Source organism: Ovis canadensis, chromosome 26, assembly GCF_042477335.2.
Source record: "Ovis canadensis isolate MfBH-ARS-UI-01 breed Bighorn chromosome 26, ARS-UI_OviCan_v2, whole genome shotgun sequence".
NCBI classification, from domain to species: domain Eukaryota; kingdom Metazoa; phylum Chordata; class Mammalia; order Artiodactyla; family Bovidae; genus Ovis; species Ovis canadensis.
The window spans coordinates 53,251,903-53,270,884 of record NC_091270.1 but is presented as its reverse complement, the minus strand read 5'-3'; the positions used below and the strand labels follow the sequence as shown (position 1 = coordinate 53,270,884).

The 18,982-nt window shown below is 43.6% G+C and overlaps 1 protein-coding gene across 4 annotated transcripts in view; it reads right to left on the bottom strand.

Moving 5' to 3' along the window:
- Positions 1 to 18,982, bottom strand: part of HOOK3 (hook microtubule tethering protein 3) — an 84,897-nt gene that overhangs the window by 7,790 nt on the left and 58,125 nt on the right. For all 4 annotated transcript variants that reach the window (XM_069572721.1, XM_070289506.1, XM_069572722.1 and 1 more), the window contains 7 exons: positions 16,793 to 16,862; positions 14,726 to 14,866; positions 9,597 to 9,684; positions 5,407 to 5,441; positions 3,116 to 3,198; positions 1,986 to 2,086; positions 707 to 811 (listed from right to left, as the gene is read on the bottom strand). In XM_069572721.1, coding sequence (XP_069428822.1) covers positions 707 to 811; positions 1,986 to 2,086; positions 3,116 to 3,198; positions 5,407 to 5,441; positions 9,597 to 9,684; positions 14,726 to 14,866; positions 16,793 to 16,862 — 623 coding nt within the window. The remainder of the gene's footprint in view (positions 1 to 706; positions 812 to 1,985; positions 2,087 to 3,115; positions 3,199 to 5,406; positions 5,442 to 9,596; positions 9,685 to 14,725; positions 14,867 to 16,792; positions 16,863 to 18,982) is intronic.

The following is an 18,982-nucleotide window of genomic DNA, read 5'->3' as shown; positions in this document are numbered from 1 at the left end:
CACACGTAAGCACATAAACATGAAAAACATTCAACATTAGTAAAAACCTAGTTCATGCCCATCTAAATTCACGGGCACAGCTGTGCAGCTGGCCCTCTATATCCACAGGGTCCACAGCCACAGAGTCAACCCACTCCAGGCCCAAAACAGTAAACACAGGGCTTCCCAGGTGGCTCAGTAGTAAAGAACCCTCTTGCTAAGGCAAGGGACACGGGTTCCATCCCTCGGTCGGGAAGCTCCCCTGGAGAAGGAAATGGCAACCCACTCCAGTGTTCTTGCCTGAGAGATTCCATGGACAGAGGAGCCTGGGGGGCTACAATCCATGAGGTCAGGGGCCACAAAGAGTTGGACACAACTTAGCGACTAAACAATGACAAAAGAAACAAAAAGCCATATATTCCAAAATAGAAAAACACACAAAAAAATCCATAGCATTTACAGTGCATTAGGTATTACATTGCAGGCAGATTCGTTACTGCCTGAGCAACCAGGGAAGACCTTGCATAACTAATCTGGAGATGGTTTAGAGCACGTGGATGATGTGCAGAGACTGTCTGCAAATAACCACATTCACTACCGTCTACAAGGGACTTATGCATCCACAGACTTTGGTAACTGTGCCTTACAGATGTGGAGACTGTACACAGCAAGGCTTCTAGAATCAAAATAAAAAAATCAAATGTCTTATCATATTATAGTAAACTACCTCCAATGAATGGAACTGCCGGTCCCGCTCCTGGAGCTGATTTTTAAGAGCTTGTATTTCTGGTGCTGCTCCTTGATTTTGTTTAGGATCTAAAGTACGGATAACCTGCAAAAAGGAATAAAAGAAAAAAATTTAAGTCTCAAATCTACAGTGTGTAACATCTACGGCAGCAGTTATTAAAAAAAAAAACAAAACATTATGAGAGTCCAAAACTATCTCATGAGGATACATGAAAGTTTGAATGTATGAAATGATGTTCTGTTGTTACAACTTTTAATTATAGAAAAATTTAAAATTAAGAGTAAGAGTCCATTACAAGAAGTAATTCTGGCTTAAAATTCATCAACCACAGTACAGTAGACACGACTGATGGCAGTCTTCCCCTTTCTGGTCCTCTGACTTGATTCAGGGGCCTCTGCCTCTGACCAGGTGTGTGAGAAGGGAACGGGGCTCGATGTCCACATGCCAGTCACTGTGACCGTCTCCTCTGCCAGAGGCTGGGGTTTGTACTTGGGCGGGGGACACAAGTCTAGCAGGGGCACCTGCGGGCTTCTGGGAAGGGTCTTTTTTGCCCAACAGTTTTACTATCAAAACCAGTCAAGCCTGCAGAGAAATGATCAAGTCTACAGAACACTGGAAAGAGCAGAACAGTGAAACCGCACTTCCTTTAACACAGACTTCTTAGGCTCCCCCTCCACTCTAGTGGCTATTTCTACTTTTCATAACATGGATTTTCATCCCCAAATCTGGATTTATCTGATGACTTTCTAAAGGTAATTTATTTAACTGGTTCCAATAACCTCATTCTCCCTGGGAACTGCCAGCTAGGCCCAAAAGCCAGTTTAGATTCAGGCTGACCATAGCTGAGGCTCTTCGGGAGGCAGAGGCTGGTCCTCCTAGGGCGTGCAACTCATCTTTTTGTTTTGGCCGCACAGTGCAGCATGTGGGATCTTAGTTCCCTGACCAGGGAAGGAACCCACGCCCCCCGGCCTTGGAAGTGTGGAGTCCTAACGGCTGGACCACCAGGGGGGTTGCTCACGCAGCTAACGTGAACTATTAGGCGAGGTGAGGACTGTCCCTCCTCTCCTACGTGGAAAGGTGCTTTCCTCTTGATAATCGGAAGTAGCCCGGGGCTGGGGCACGTTTCGGTCACTGCCTCCTGCTTGGGCGCTTTTGGTCCGGTCTCCTCGTGGTCTGAGAGGTCATGGTTCAGGTGCGTATCACGAGACGTCACTGAACCACGATGGGAAAGCAGTGAGACCTGCCGACTCACACTTACGCTTTTGGCTTTCTCCAGGTACTTCTTGTACCGTTCTTCCATTTGCTTCATCTCCTCCTCTTTCTTTCGTAAAGCTTCTTGTAATTCTTCAATTTTTAAGGCTATTGATGAGATAGTAGACCATAACAACTTTAAAAATACTTCAACTGACAAAACAGTAAATAGTTTAACAGCTTTGAGAGACTGTTTGGTCTATTCTTATATGTAATTTTATTTTTAAAAATTCACAATCTTTTTTCTTTTAACAGAAAGCTTTTCTTAGAAATAAAAACTACACTATGGAAGTACACAAATTATAAAAAGCATTCATTGAAGGCTAAAGGGATAACAAAATGTGGTCTATGTATACAAATAGTTGAATATTATTCAGCTTCAATCCTGATACATGCTACAGCATGGAGGCATTATACCAAGTGAAAATGAAAGCCATTATGTGAAGTGAAATAAGCCAGAAAAAAAAGGACAAATATTGTATGACTCCACTTATACGAGTTGTATACAAGAGTCAAGTGCAAGGGACTGAAAGCAGAATGGAGGAGACCAGGGGCTGGGAAGAGAGGAGGCGTGGAGTGGGTGTTTAATTAGTAGGGAGTTTCAGTTTAGGCAGATGAACAAGTTTGAGAGATAGACAGTGGCTGTATGACACTGAAAATGTACTTATATGTCACTTAACTGTATACTTAAAAATGGTCAAAATGGTCATTTTTATGTTATTTATATTTCACAACATGAAAAAAGTAAAAGTCTGTATTGCTCCCACCTCCACACAAAAGAACTGATAAAGTCAAGTTACCTACATGTGCAAATATCGACAAAAGCAAAAAAAGTCTGGCTGACATACTGCAACTGCGCTATGAAAATTATTTCATAAAATACACATTAGCATTCACAGTTAAGGGAAAATCGCGATGGAATCAGAAATCCAAGCACTAATGTATAGATGACCACACACACACACACACACACACACACACACACACACTCTCTTTCTGTGCACAGGGCTCATTCCTTAATTGCTAGAAAATATAACAGGGCCTATTTCTAAAAGAACCAAAATTTTACATAAACTTATTATCACGAGGGTAATGCATGGCGAACCAACTGAAAACTGATAATCAGGAAAAACTCACAGCTGTTGTTAAATCTTGGCTCAAGATCTTCGATGATGGCCCTCTTCTTCTGCAGCTCGTTGTTGGCTTCATGCAGCTTCTCTCTGTGACAAAATATGTAACTCTGTCACCTACTACTGTACTTTCTCCACTTGAAAGATGTAAGTTCTTTACTCTTAGGGTACAGTAGCATATAGCACACAAAGGCTATGAAACAAAGATGCAAAGACTTAACCAACATAAGCATATTTGTATTTTCTAAACAACTAAAACATAGAGACAAAAATCCCAGAGTCTGAGATAGCAGCCATCCTTTCAGATAAACCTTCAGCCCGGGGGGCCGAGTTCAGCTCATGGCCCGTTTCTGTGTAGAAAGCCGTTAGGACACAGAGCCTTGGTTTACACACTGTCTACAGTTGCTCTCAAATCAGAACTCAGTGGCTGTGACACAGACTATGGTTTGTAAAACCTAAAGCCATTGCTTTCTGTTCCTTATAGAAAACGTTTCTGATTCCTGATCCAGAGGGTCGCAGAGTCTGGGACTGTAAATACTACTGTCAAGACTGTTGTTTTTCCCCTTGCAGCTTGTGCTTGTGTTAATTTGTCACGGGAGCCATGGGGAACTAAATACAGGCCTCCCCTTCACTAATAGGGTGTTTTTGATGAAGACTTTCACCATGTAAATGACTGAATACAGAACCATGGTCAGACAGTAGTTTTATGAAACAACAGGTGTTCTATTTTCTGCAACAAAGGGGTGGGAAATGACAAAAGGACAGACTTCAGCATAAAATTCTCCCTGCAGGTAACCTCCCAGTGGCTGGGAGGCGACAGGTGCTGTTCTAGAAGTTTAAGAACTGCCCAGGGCTAGACTTGCTACCAAGTGTCAGTGGCTCGGAGCACTCGCTTTCCCCACATTGAAGAAGGAAGCGGACAGCATGCAGCAAACTGCCAGCCCGGAGAATGCTTTCCAATCCCCGCAGGACAAGCACACGAGCTCTGTGGCACCCAGGGTGTCTGGTTCACCACAGCCCACCAATGGAACACTCCACCAGGCTGGCAACCCATGGGCACCCACACTCAACGTCTGTAAGGACAGAGTTCGGCCAGGGTACGACAGAGAGAAGGACTCAAGTTGATACTAGGTGTGAGAGAAATCACAAAACACGCCTAACATTGTCAACCTCCGATAAAGAGGGACAAACACTTCTTCATGAGAAAACAAATGCTGTATTTTAAAATGGAATCTTCTAGATTAAAAAGTCGTGTTTGGGTATGCTTGCAATGCAAGCAAGTGTTTGAAAAGCTGCTACTGTGACAAGCTTAATGATACTTTAAAACATTTATATAAAAAGAAAGTTTCAGCTGGCCACAGGCTCCAGAGCTGGCAGAGTGCAGTCTGGGGGGCCAAATTCAGCCTGTGGCCGGTTTCAGGGTAGAAAGCTTTGGGGACACAGTCAGAGCACTGGTTTATATACTATCCACCGCTGCCTTCGAACCACAGCTAAGTGGCTGTGGCTCAGAGCATGGTCTGCAGAACCTAAAGCAACTGCTCTCTGTTCTTATAGGAAACACTTCTGCCTCCTGATCTGGAGGGTCACACAGTCCTACCTGGGACCATAAATACTACTGTGAAGACAGAAAACTCTGGAAGCTCACATGAGAGTGTTAGTCGCTCAGTCGTGCCCGACTCTTTGCGACCCCATGGACTGCAGCCCACCAGGCTCTTCTGTCCATGAGATTTTCCAGGCAAGGATATTGGAGTGAGTTGCCATTTCCTTCTCCAGGGGATCTTCCCAACCCAGGGATTGAACCCAAGTCTCCTGCACTGCAGGCAGATTCTTTACCGACTGAGTTACACAGTCCTAATGCAGCAACTGGTTTGATTCAAGGACCTTGGGTGCAGATGACCCTTCAGACCAGGAGACCCCCAACCCCGGGGCCACAGGCTGGCACCAGTCCGTGGCCGGTTAGGAACCAGGTGGCATAGCAGGAGGTGAGCAGCCAGCGAGGAAGCTTCATCTGTATTTACGGCCGCTCCCTGCTGGTTGCATCCACACCTGAGCCCCGCCTCCCGTCAGATCAGCAGGGGCGTTAATAAATGTCACGTGCTTGAATCATCCCGAAGCCATCTCCCCTGTTCGTGGAAAAACTGTCTTCTGTGAAAACCAGTCTCTATTAACATGTCTCATGATTGTCTCTACCTTGAGGGCCACCCAGGCCCCCACCTAGATGCTCTGTAACCACCAACACAAAACACTTCTGCTTCTCTGGACAACCCGACAATGGGCCGCAACAGCTTTTATACTCACAGATGCTCTTCAAGCTTCTTCTTCAGAAGGACTGACTGAAAATGGAAAATAGAAAATAGTTTATTATTTGGCGTTTTAACGAATACATTACCTTTTTTTTTTAATGAAGAGTACTTGTTCAGGGTAGCAAGTAACTCTGAGCAAGCCCTCAGTAAGTTCTCTGGTCAAAGTCTGAAAATACATGATGTACCCAAGTTTGTTTCTCTCTGATAAGGGAGACAACAGCTCATAAGTGATAGCAATCAGTATAAAAAACCCCAAAACTGCATATCTGAATTCTCTATTTATAGCCAGGGAAATGAATAAAAAAGTCCTTCAGGTACAGACCTAATATTCCTGGACACAACAGGCAGGTAAAGTCTAAGAATAGCAACAGATTTTCCCTAAGACTTTTGGGATTCCCTGGTGGCTCAGACCATACAGAATCTGCCTGCAAAGCAGGAGACACAGGTTTGATCCCTGGGTCGGGAAGATCTCCTGTAAACGGCAATGCACTCCAGTATTCTCGCCTGGGAAAATCCCACGGACAGAGGATCCTGGTAGGCTACAGCCCAGGGTTACGAAGTCAGACACAACTGAGTGACAAACACACACACAAGATACTTTTTATCTGCTAAATTGTTTTCTGTGTCATGGGATCAACTTATGCAAACAGTGACTTAATCAGAGATTTCTGATATGCACAGGCTGCAAGTAATTTATATGACGGAATGGGAAAATGAAAGAAAAGTTAGCCACAGCATTTAACATGCTGGGGAATGCAGCTTTGACTGGGTATTAAAAAAAAAAGTCTCCTGAGATTCAGGAGATCAGAACGTACGCAAAATAAGCAACGAATAATGGCATTCCATACAGGACCGCCAGGTTTCATGATCAAACCCAGCACTAGCGGGGTACACATTATGAATGAATTTTATGAAGCGTATGTTGAGATACATGGTTACAGAATTAATTCGGCCGAATTCAAATAATACGGACTTAGAAAACAGACTGTCCAATTAGCGCAGAGCCACATGGGGGGACACACCCTTCACACCGGGCCCTTCCAGTTTCAGCCCCAACTCAATAATGATTGCTGTACTTGCTTACTCCAGCCCATTCTGAGCCAGCCCTGGAATATTCAAATGCCCTGCTCTGCTGAGTGTGTCAACTGCAGCCAGGTGAATGGGCCACAGCGTTCTCCACCACTGCGTCCCCCAGGCGGAGAGAATGACGACAATCCTGCAGGCTTTTGATTACTGCTGTCCCTTATCCAGTGCCAAGGGTGAAATGAAGGCATTTTTAAAAAACATCTTAGTTTTCATTTTGCATTTATGTTTTGATTAGGCTCTAAGCAAAATTCATTGTCAATGTTTATTCTGAGACAGTATGCAGGAAGTAAGATGATGATTTAATGAGCGGTTACCAGGCCGGGCAAGGCACTGAAGCTTGTCGCGGGCATTGACTCACCACAGTGGGTGTTAACCTCACCACAGTGGGTGCCACCAACCCCTCTCAGGGCTGAGGAAGGTGAGGCTTGGGGGACGCCCGGGCGTTTCCAGAGGCCAAGCCTGCACCAGGGCCCAGGCCTGCAGACCCCAGCGTCTATGCATGGCCTTCATGCCCCTGCGTCCTGAGCCCCAAGCCCCCCCCAGCTGAAGACTGGTACTCTCACAGCGTGGCAGGAGGGGGCCAGACTGTGGCAGCAAGCTCGCATCAGAACACTTTATAAAGACAAACTAGTTATGACACTGGGGTGGGAGTGCAGTGGGGAGAGAAAGGAGCCCAGTTCCTTTCAGTCTGACTTGTTAGGTTTTTGATATCCTTCAAGTATCTTAACTGTGAAGGACATAAGCCTGTAGGTAATATTGGTTATCTTCATTTTGCATAGAAGCCCCGTAACTTAAAACTCCAACATCGTCAACTATGATGGCAGATAATACATAAATCAAAACACTGCTCAATATATAGAAATGAATAGGAAGCCATACTTACAATAGCCTTGAGCAGAGACCGTGCCAAGAGACAGAGAGGACACATTAGTATGAAGCATACACAGCAGCCGACAGGAGGAACGACTTAGTAATTCATGAACAGAAGTAAAAGACATGCATTTTGTTCAAAAAATGTACATTTTCCTTTCTTCTATGATCTCATCCTGTCTTGTTCTCTGGAGTTTTACACACTGTGGCTAGCTCAAATTATCCATATGCCTGGATAGAACCAATGCTTTTCTGCTTTCACGCTAAAAATAAATGACATAAAAATAATAATAAAAATGTGCAAACCATGCTACTCTGCCTTAAGGTCACACGCCTGTGCTTTTGATAACAGAAATGGGGGGAAATTGTGTTGGTCTTCAGAGAGGACCCATCTCACTCGGCAGGTGGTTCTGTGTATTGCACGTTTGTTGAGGCAACACTGTAGGCTGAGAGACAGAGGCAAATGCATGAAACATCTGCTGGGGAAGAACCGCACGGCGGGGACCACATCTTCCTCCACGTCGTGAGCAGCCAGCCTATCCTCAGGGTGAGGAAAGCTTCTATCTGAGTCTTTATAGAGTACAGAGCTCTGAGAGGAATTTCAGGAATTTACAGCAAAACATCTCATTAGCACCTCAACAGTCAAATAAACTAATTTATGCTAACAGTACTTTTAGGGTTGGCAACTCATTTCTGAAATATCGTCTCTTGAAGTAGTGACACGCAGCATATTTAATTAGAGTTCATTCCCACAGCGGTATTTAATCAGGCCATGTGAAATTATTTTTTGTCTCTTTCTGTATGTTTTAATATTAGAGAAACAAGTATAGCGGTGATTGCTCTGAGGCTGAACAGATACTGATGTTTTACCATGTTTGCTTCCGATGACCCACACATTCTTCTCCTCTGTGCAGATCAACAGGAAGTCTCCTCAAAGTTTCCGAGACCAAAACCAAGACTACATTTACCTCAGTTTAAGGGACCTAGTGGTGCGGAACGTCACTTTGGCTCACCTCTAAGACCCTCTTGGCGAGGTTTACTAATATTCTCACACCCGAATGGCGGCTCTGCTTGGCACTTAGCCTTCTGGATAAAGGCATGTGTAAAAAGTAAACCAGTTCCATTTTAATGAGGAAATGAGGTAGTTTAAATGCTGGTGAGAATCTGGGCAACTGGGAATCCACGTGGGGAGCTAAGAAGGACAACACGTTAGAGGATAAGCTGCAACCTGTGACCTCAGAGGGCACGTGGCCAGCGTAACCCAGACGGTGATTAAGGAACCCAAGGGATCAGGTCGCAGATGAGCTTTCGGATCTCACACTCTTAGGCCTTGAGCAGTACTGTTTTGCCTTCGCACTCTCTTGCGTTACTAAGGCTGGATGGAACTGGATGGGTCTACAGTTTTGATGCGGAGCGCCTAGAGTGACTCCAACAATGAGAACAACCAAACAGGTTTATACTCAAAAGCCAGCAGATTACGCTGGCAATGGGAAAAAAATCACCAATTGACGGAAGCAAAGATTGGTCATGAACATTCAGTTTTTATCCCCTCTTCACGTTAGTTTTGAGCACTCTGCAAGTGTAGCTCTATTGTACACAGCTCATTAAATGTACAGATTTGCAAAACATGACTGCTGCACTCCTTCATCAGACCCTGATGGCCGGGGAGCAGGAGGAGGTGGAGGAGGAGCTGTTTCTGCCTCCACATTCGTGCTGTATCCTAGGCAAGCAGGCAGGGGTGTGACAGACGGGCAAAGGGAAAAAAGGTCAGTGAGCTTCTATCTGAGCGTGTGTATGGCCAAGGGCAGGGACAGAAAGAGGGACTCATAAACCTGGAGAGGGTAGGATTCTAGGAAGGGCATTATTTTCGTAAAACCAAATTTACATCAAACAGTGCTACTTAAACATGCTAAGATTGTGTCAGCACTTTTTTTTTTTTGACCAGAAGGAAAATCAATACTCTGAAAACTGAGTTGAGCATTCGTGGAACACAGAAGCCCAATTCCTTAGCTAAAAACTACAGATGAACTTCTAATTCCCAGCAGGGTGAATCTGAGACAAAAAGCACTGTCTGGTCTTTTTATAAGCAACGTTAGTAAAAGGAAAACAGTTTCTTTTCTATAACCAATATTATCACAATTACGTTGATAGAGACCATAAAAAAAGAAAGTCACAGCTTTTCTAAACATTATGAAACTATTGGACCATCACTGTATAAGTAAGACTTACATCTTCTGCCTTTGAGCCTTGATCTTGTAAAGACTTTTGCAGTTCTTCCACTTGTGACTGTACTTCTAGGAGTCTTTGATTCACCAGCCTAGAAATCAAACGTACATTAATTTTCCAAGTTCTGACTGAACTTATACCTTTTCCCTTAGGTTTTCATATAATGAGCAAAACAAAGTCTCACATTACAGTCGGAGCAATTCACTTTTCTCATTATTTTTTGTGTAGCTTGAAATTTTGACGATGACATCCAATGCAGTGTTTTTGACAGACACATTGTGTTGAGCTGGTATACCTGTGCACATATATTCATTTGAAATTCACTTCAATATGCATTTATTCAAATGAGTGCTCAGTGTAGTGCTAAAAGACCCTCGTGGGATGTCCCTGGTGGTCCAGGGGTTAGGATTCAGCACTTTCACTCCCAGGGACCTGGGTTCAGTCCCTGGTCAGGGAACTAAGGTTGGGCAAGTCTCCGGGTGCAGCCAAAAAACAAAAACAAAAAAACTGCACCTGGGGAGGCAAGCTGTAAACAAATGATATATGAGATAAATACTTCGACACAGCAGACAGAAGTACAGGGAGGAGTGAGAACTGCTCAAAGAAGCGAGGACCACACCTAATAGCGTGGAGGAGTCAGGCCTCACCTGAGCTGAGACCAGAACAAGAAATAAAATGCTTGTGTGGTGAATGGTGGAAAGGGGATCCGAGACCGAGACTTCAGCACGTCCACAGCACACAGAAAGGGAGCAGGCACGATGAGTTCGGGAATAATATGGCTGAATTCTACGTTATGACGGCGTTGTGAGGGGAAGGAAGGTTGCAGAGGAAACCAGAGGAGAGGATGGGCCACCCTGTGTGAAATTCAAGTGTGTTTTCATTTATCCTACGCTCAGTCGCTCAGCTGTGTCCGACTCTTTGCTATCCCATGGACTGTAGCCCGCCAGGCTCCCCTGTCCATGGGATTTCCCAAGCAAGAATATTGGAGTGGGCTGCCATTTCCTATAATTGGGCCTAAAATTTGGTTGCAAGGGAATAGCCCAGCCAGCCTCTAAAAATGCTGACTCTGGAGCACTGTCTCCACAAATTCTCTATAGATCATTAGGCTGCAAGGGTCGGGGGACTAGTGGGTCTCGGGTGATGCTGAAGGAGCCGACAGTATTTCAGAAAGACGACGGTGTTGTGCTAGTTGAAGAGATCATTTTGGAAGGCGGAGAGCAGCAGGAAAGCAGCAGGAAAGCAGGAAGCCCGGGCGGAGGCCACCACGGTGATGACCATGCTCCCCTGAAACAAAAGGGGTCCGAGGAGGAGATGTGCAGAAAACAAACGAACAGAAGGAGGAAAAAACAAGCGAGGATTTTACTCTCAGTGACCAAGAGCCATTCACCACGAAAGGGAACACAGGAGGAACAGGCTGAGCCGCAGCACAAAGAAACCTGCTCGCTATTTGTTGAAAATGGAGCGACGGGAAATGCCTGTTACAATGGCTGGACCCGTGCAACTGGCGCCCAGCAGGAGGGCGCAGTGGACCCTACAGACCCGAGGGCCGTCTGGCGATGACTGGAGCCATGAGCATGAACGACAGTGGCCGCAGAAAGTGCAGCCCAGTGCACGAGAGACCAGAAAGGCCCCTGGCAGATCACCAAGCAGAGGGCGGAAGGGACGGCTCACCCTGGAGAGGAACCAGGGACTCAGAAGGAACGAGCCAGGGCTACTCCTGAAGCTGAGAAGAACTGAGGAGGGGGAAGTGATCAGCAATGAACACGGTAAAAAGGGGAGGAGGACAAGTCCAGGATGCTCCTACAGGGCTGGCGGGTCTAGTAATAAACACTTTAGGAAAAGACAGATGCCCCCCAATTAAGGACGAAACAGGGCAATGACTATTTAGAATCCAAACGGCCAAGAATTTCAGCATGAAACTTTTTACACTCAACAAGAAATTCTTATTATAAACCTCCAGGTGCTATAATTTACTGAGAATCACAGTAAAGATATAAGAAACCCATAGTTATAACTGATGTTTTTCACACAAAGGAATCTGCTTTTACACTCAGTGAAAGAATTATCTGAAAATTCATATTCAATAAGGGAACAGAGGGACATAAGTACATTACTGACTGTAACTTTAATCTTCTCAGGAAGCAATATGGAAAATATATCAAACTCTGAGACTATTTCAACTTCCCATCCTAGCGATTTTTGAAATTTATTTAGTCAACAAATATTACTACCAGTGGAGGCCACTGTAAATGTCGTAACACATAGTCTAAAATACTGGTTAAAGTACGGATCAAGCATGCACACACATGTACGAAGCTATAACATGTATGTAAATACACATGAAAAAGTTCACCGCAAAAGAAGTGAGGATTATAATGCCGACCTCGTGGGTGAGAGATTCTGATGTGGCTCTACTCCGGATCCTTTGTGCTTCTCCTAATAGTCAGAGGTCAGCAGGAAGGTCAGGAGGTATCACGGATTTTAACAAATGCCAGCTTACTGGAAAAACCAACTGGAAAGGACTTTGGAGGCTGGGCTCTCCTTCTAAGGTGAGGTATGGTGTGAGCAAATTGGATTTACGGTCACACAGCTATAAGACTCAGCGGGACTGAAACTCTGCTTGCGCGGTTCTAGTCCAGGGCTGTCAACTACTAGGAGGTTAAGGGAGAGACCAGGTAATGTAAGTACTTATTAAACTCAGCAAGACAACACATGATAATCCACCTAAGAGGAAAAGCATCCAGTGAGGGGGAAGATGTGAAAGAAAATGTTTTACAAATAGGGCAGAAGATAAACTGGCTGACTAGAGGCTTTGCAGTCAGGTGGCCCGGGTCTCAGTCCAAATTCCTCCATCTGCAAAGCTCTAGTAAGTAAGACCACATGTTTAAAACACTCAGCACAGTGTTTGGAACAAACAGTGGCTTAATAAATGCTAGCTGCTATTATTATTATTACTGTGGCAGGTCATAAAACCCACAGATGGCTATGACCTACAGGTAAGTTATTGGTGTTGCAATCTGATAAACCAACACAGCCGTAAATAACAGGCACTTGGGAGGTAACCAGTCATCTGGACGTACAAGTGCTATAGTACGAATGACAACTAGTTGTTCTGTTTTTAAGGAGAAAAGGGCAAAAGCTGTAGGAAGGCCTGTGAAAGACACGGCAGAGTGTTATAGATGTAGCAGGTGCTGATTCCCTGACAAGAAATTAGTGTCGGGAGTAGGCTCTCCTGACTAAGACGCTAAGATACAGAGGAGGCCGAGGATGGAGGGGTAATTCCAGGTGCTCTCACCTGGGCTCTGCATGATTGCCACCTATTTTCCACTGTTCTTATTCCTTTCCCTTCTCTTTTCCCACTTTTTCTAAGTATTCTTTTTAAATAAAGTACTCATTATCCATGCTCCTGAGAGCTGAGGTGCAAATGTCTCCTTCTGTTTATATTCAATTACGCTCTAATAAATCACCCTACTGTGCACACTGTTTGCTGAGTCTCCCTCAGCAGGTTTAAAAATTAAAGTCACAGGAAGAAAGGTGGAGTACATAAAGCTGTCATAACAATTTTGACTCTCAAGACTGACTCATACCTGGAAAATGCCAAATCTATCAGGCATAATAAGCAAAGAATCTGTAATATCATATAAACTGTGAAACTATTTATAAAAATGTCAAATCCCTCAAAAAATGATGGAATATCACAGCTCTAAGAGAAAGAAAAGACACCATATGTTTGGGATGTAAGAAACGTTTCCAAAAAGGAGAAGAATCAGAAGACTGTCACAACAAAATATAAAAGTAATCCTTGCCAGAGTAAGAACTGCTTTTAAAAGTAGTTGGAATGACTGCCTACTGCAATACTCTGAAAACTTACAAGCAGGAAAGTGATGTGCTTATTAGATTTGCAGATTCTAAATTCTCAAAATAATTGAATTATTCATAAGATGGATGATTTCCAACTAGAGTAGCAAGGATTAACAGATTAAAAAAAGGAAGCTCTATCAATTCATTATGGGGGTTCCCACTATTTTCCTTACACCAACTGATTCTTTGAAACATGAGCTTGTCTAAACAAGGCATACTTATTAATCTGATCATGATGACAAAGTAAAAGTGTCTCCAAAGACTGTCAATGAATGGTGACATTATTTTATCCTCTAAGTTTTTTTAAAGACTTTATTTATCTTTAATGAATTAATTTTGCTTTCAGCTGTGCTGGGTCTTCGTTGCTGCGTGGGGATTTCTCTAGCTGTGGCAAGCACGGGCTACTCTCCAGTTGTCGTGCGCGGGCTTCTCATTGCCAACCTTCTCTGCTGCTCTGGGGCGTTCGGGCTTCAGTAGCCGTGTCCCTGGGCCCTAGAGCAGAGGCTCGGGGGCCGTGTCCCCCGGGCTCTAGAGCAGGGCTCAGGGGTCACGTCCCCCGGGCTCTAGAGCAGGGCTCAGGAGTCCTGTCCCCCGGGCTCTAGAGCAGGGCTCAGGAGTCACGTCCCCCGGGCTCTAGAGCAGGGCTCGGGAGCCGCATCCCTCGGGCTCTAGAGCAGGGCTCGGGAGTCATATCCCCCGGGCTCTAGAGCACGGGCTCAGGAGCCGCATCCCTCGGGCTCTAGAGCACGGGCTCGGGAGTCACGTCCCCCGGGCTCTAGAGCAGGGCTCAGGAGTCATGTCCCCCAGGCTCTAGAGCTCAGGCTCGGGAGTCCTGACCCCCGGGCTCTAGAGCAGGGCTCAGGGGTCACGTTCCCTGGGCTCTAGAGCTCGGGCTCAGGAGTCACGTCCCCTGGGCTCTAGAGCACGGGCTCAGGAGCTGTGGTACACGGGCTTCACTGATCCTCAGCACATGGGGGCTTCCTGGACCAGGGATCGAACCCATGTCTCCTGCAATGCCAGGCTGTTTAAGCTTCTAGTTTTAATTAGTGATTAGGAAGGGGGAATGGCAGGACTTTGGTATCGTTTTGCCTGAAGAACTGGAGATGGGGCTTCTATCACAGACACACAGCCTTTTTGGGCAAATCTGCCCGTAAGTGGGAAAAAGGACTCATGAAATGCAATGGAGGAGAACGCTCCACTTGCGCCTATAGCTCGGATCTGTGTTTGAAGGGATCAGATCACAGCGAGCGGAGTGGCCGCCGTGCCCTCACCTGTTCTCCGTCTCCAGCTCGTTCTTGCGGAGGTTGGCGTCATCCAGAAGGCTCTGCAGCAAGGCGATCTTCTCATTGTCGGAACCCTCCTGGTTGATTTTCAACATCTTATTCTCATGCTGAAGACGAATGAGCTTCTCCCTGAGAGCAGAAGAAAAACTGATTAACAGGGTTATCAAAATCCAGCGAGGCACCGTTACAGATTTAATACATAGAACAGAAATGAAAAAAAAAAAAAGAACCTGCAAGAAATTTAGCTCCTAACTGGCTGAGACAGCACATCTCAGGTCTCAAGCTCTTTCTTTTTATAATAGAATTGATGGTCTGAAGATAAACAATCTCCAAATATCATGATGTGTAATGAATGAGGTTTCAAAATCCTATTTTCTTTCTAATTTAAACATTTACACATTCTGCCAAACTGCTTAAAAGAAAAGCTATATAACTGCAAGAAAAAAAATTTTTTTTGTAGTTCTGTGTGGCGATGGATACTAACTGAACTTACTCTGGTGATCATTTCACAATATATACATATCCTTCATTCACATGTCAAATCATTATGTTGTATACCTAAACATACTACAGAGTTATACGTCAAATATCTCAATTAAAAAATTGTATCTCTTTTATTTTTAGTTTATGAGGTTTCTAACTTTTCCACACCCTTAACATTAGTGAAAATTATCACTTTTAATAGATTTTTGCAAACTGGAAAAGAAAATCTCACTATGTGTCAAGAATACTGACCTATGTCAATACTGGTCTATTAATGTATTGAGAAGTTTCACCCCTTGCACTGTTTCACCTTGGTAGCTCTTGTAGACACAGAGCATATTTTAATTTGTACTGAGTAATACTCAATAAAAGCCATTTTGTTGAATTTTCATTGTTCTCTCCTCTCAGTTTAAAAATCCAACCTCATTACCTACAAACTTCCTTAAAATTTGTTTTTTGGACATAACTGTTTATTTACAGGGGCTTCCCACATGGCGCCAGTGGTAAAGAGCCTGCCTGCCAATGCAGGAGACACAAGAGATGCAGGTTTCACCCCTGGGTTGGGAAGACCCCCTGGAGAAGGAAATGGCAACCCCCTGCAGTATCCTTGCCTAGAGAATCCCATGGTCAGACTGGTGGGCCACAGTCCATAGGGTTGCAGAACCGGACACGACTGAAGCGACTTAGCATGCAGCATGCATTTATTTATAAATATTCATAAAAATAAGTATTCATTTGTGAAACAAATTTTATTGGTCCAATAATAAAGTATCATATCAGATGGCAAAAAAGTAAAAGGTATCCAAGATGCTTCCAAAATTGGTGTTGCATTACACACCTTCAATAATAAATACTGTCTTCTTTTATTCAACAAATGTTTGAATGCTTATGGCAACTTTCACAGTTTATAAAACTTTTAATAACTGTTATTTTAGCTAATACCTCCAAGGATGCTATCAAGATTCAGGGCTGGTGTCAACTTAAAAAGGGGGCAAATTAATCAGCCCAAATAAGGTAAAAGCAATATTTAGGATTAATCATTAACCTTTTGCTGGACAGCTGATGCTTTCCAATCACTCGTTCTTATACATAAAGCCAGGCATACACTAAAATAAACGGAATATTTAAAATACAAATGTAAGGAACTACTGAGGGAAGAGCAATAGAGACAGGGCGATGTTTCCTCCTGTCTCTGCTTCTGTCTTCCCCAGACCATTCCTTGCACTTAGGTAATAAATCTCAGTGACTAAGAATTTTGCAGGCCGAAGGCTAAGCATAACCTTTGTCTTTGGGCCAAGTGGTTTCACGGCTAAATGTCTGCTGAGGATACCCAAGCAGAGATGTGTTTGTCTGCTGTGTATGTGTGAGACCCTGTCCTCCCAAGAGAGAAACCAAGCTTCTGTATGGCCAGCTGAGAAGGTCTCTAAGGTGCTGAAATCAAGGACACAGAACCTCGAGTTCAGGTTGAAAGCGTTAGTGATAAAGAGTAAGGAACTGGTCCTCTGTATCACAGAGGAGTAAGGTTTCTACAACAGTACTGTGAAGTGTGACTGGACTTCACCATCTCCTTACCTGATTTCCGGTGTGATGATCTCTGCTGCAAGACTGTCTGAAGACTCCTGACTTCCCAGAGGCATCAACCCTATAAACACACAAGCATTGACTTAAGGTCAAGATAGACCACAACTACCTCCTTTAGTCCCTATATGAACCCTACTTTGAGCATTAAAGTACAAAAACTACGTCACAGTTGCCTTCCATCATCATCATTATCATTTTAACATTTTTAAGTGTACAGTTGAGTAACGCGAAGTCCTGTGCTGACACCAAGGCATCATTTTGTGGAAACCATCACTACTGTCTATTTCCAAATGCTTCCATCACTCAATACACAAAATCTGTAACCATTAAGCAGTAACTACTCCCCAGTGCTTTCTCCTTTAGCCCCTTGTAACTTTAATTCCAATGTCTGGCCATTCTAGATACCTCATATCAGCATCTGTCCTTTGGTGCCTGGCTCACTTCACCTAACATGCTGCTTTCAATATTCATCTACACTGCAGCATTAATCAGAATTTCACCTCTTTATATGGCCCAATAATATTCCATTGTACATACATATCGCATTTTCTTTATTCATTTATCTGTTGACGGACACACGGGTTGTTCCTGCCTTTTGGCTCCTGTGAATGATGCTGCTGTGAACACTGGCGTACCAGGATCTAGTTGAGTCTTGCTTTGATTCTTTTGGGTATATACTTAGGAACAGAATTTTTAGATCATATGGGAACTTTAACTTTTTATTATGAAGAACCACCAAACTCTTCCACAGTGGCTGACCCATCTTACATTCCCACCAGCAATGCAAGAGGGCTCTGATCTCTCCACATCCTCAACACTTGTTATCTCCCTTTTCTTTCATTTTTGATAACAGCCATCCTAATGGGTATGAAGTGGGACCTCACTGTGGGTTTGACCTGCATTTCTCTAATGACTAACGATGTTGAGCACTGTTTCATATACAAATACTGGCCATCTGGATATCTTCTTTGGAGAAACGCGTCCTTAAGTCCTTTGCTTGTTTGCTGCTAAGTTGTAGAAGTCCTTTAAATACTGGCCATCTGGATATCTTCTTTGGAGAAACGTGTCCTTTAAGTCCTTTGCTTGTTTGCTGCTAAGTTGCAGAAGTCCATTATACTCTCTGGACATCAATCACTTGTCAGATAAAGGATCTGCAAACATTCCCTCCCATCTTGCACACCACCTTTTCACTCTACTGACAGTGTTGTTTGACACAGAGAAGATTTTAATTTTGATGAAGTCCAGTGTACCTGTGACTCCTTTCGCTGCCTATACTTTTGGTATCAATTCCAAGGAATCCCTGCTGAATCCAACAGCATGATGATTTTCTTCTATGTTTTCTTCTTAAGTTTTACAGTTGTAGTCCTTACATTTAGGGTTCCATGTTGACTTCTTTTTCGTATATGGTATCAGGGTGGACACCTTCCTTCTTCTGGATGTGGACATCCAGCTTTCCCAGCACTATCTGCTTGAAAGACTTTCCTTTCCCGCACTAAGTTGTCTTGATGCTCCTCTTGAAAATCAACTGTCTGTCCATGGGACGGTTTATTTCCAGGCTTTTTATATTCTACTCCATTGGTCTATACATCTGTCCTTTCACCTATACATACTATTTGGATTACTCTAACATTTTACTAAGTTTTAAAATCAGGAAGTGGAAGTCCTCAAGCTAAATTTTTTCTTCTTCAAGATTGTTTTGGCTTTTCAGGATCCCTTGAAAGTCTATGTAAACTTTAGGCTGGGTTTTTCTATTTCTGCAAAAAGTACTATCAGCATTTTAATAAGAATTGCACTGAAATCTGTAGACTGTTTCGGTGATGTCATCTTAACAATATTAAGTCTCAAATGAACATGGATATCTTCCCATTTAGGTTTTGATTTTTTTCAGCAGTATTTTGTACTTTTCAGGGTGCAAGTGTCTTCCTGGTTAGATTTATTCCCAAGTATTTTACTCTTTTTAATCCTATTATAAATCAAATTGTTTTCTTAATTTACTTTCCATATTGTTCACTGCTAGTGTATAGAAATGTAACTCATTTTTGTGGTTTGATTTTATATCCCGTAAATTTGCTGAATTCATTTTATTAGTTCTCACAGTTTTTTTTTCCTGTGTGTAGTTTTTAAAGGGTTTCAACATATAAGAGCATGTCATCTGCAAACAGAAATATTTTTGGTTCTTCC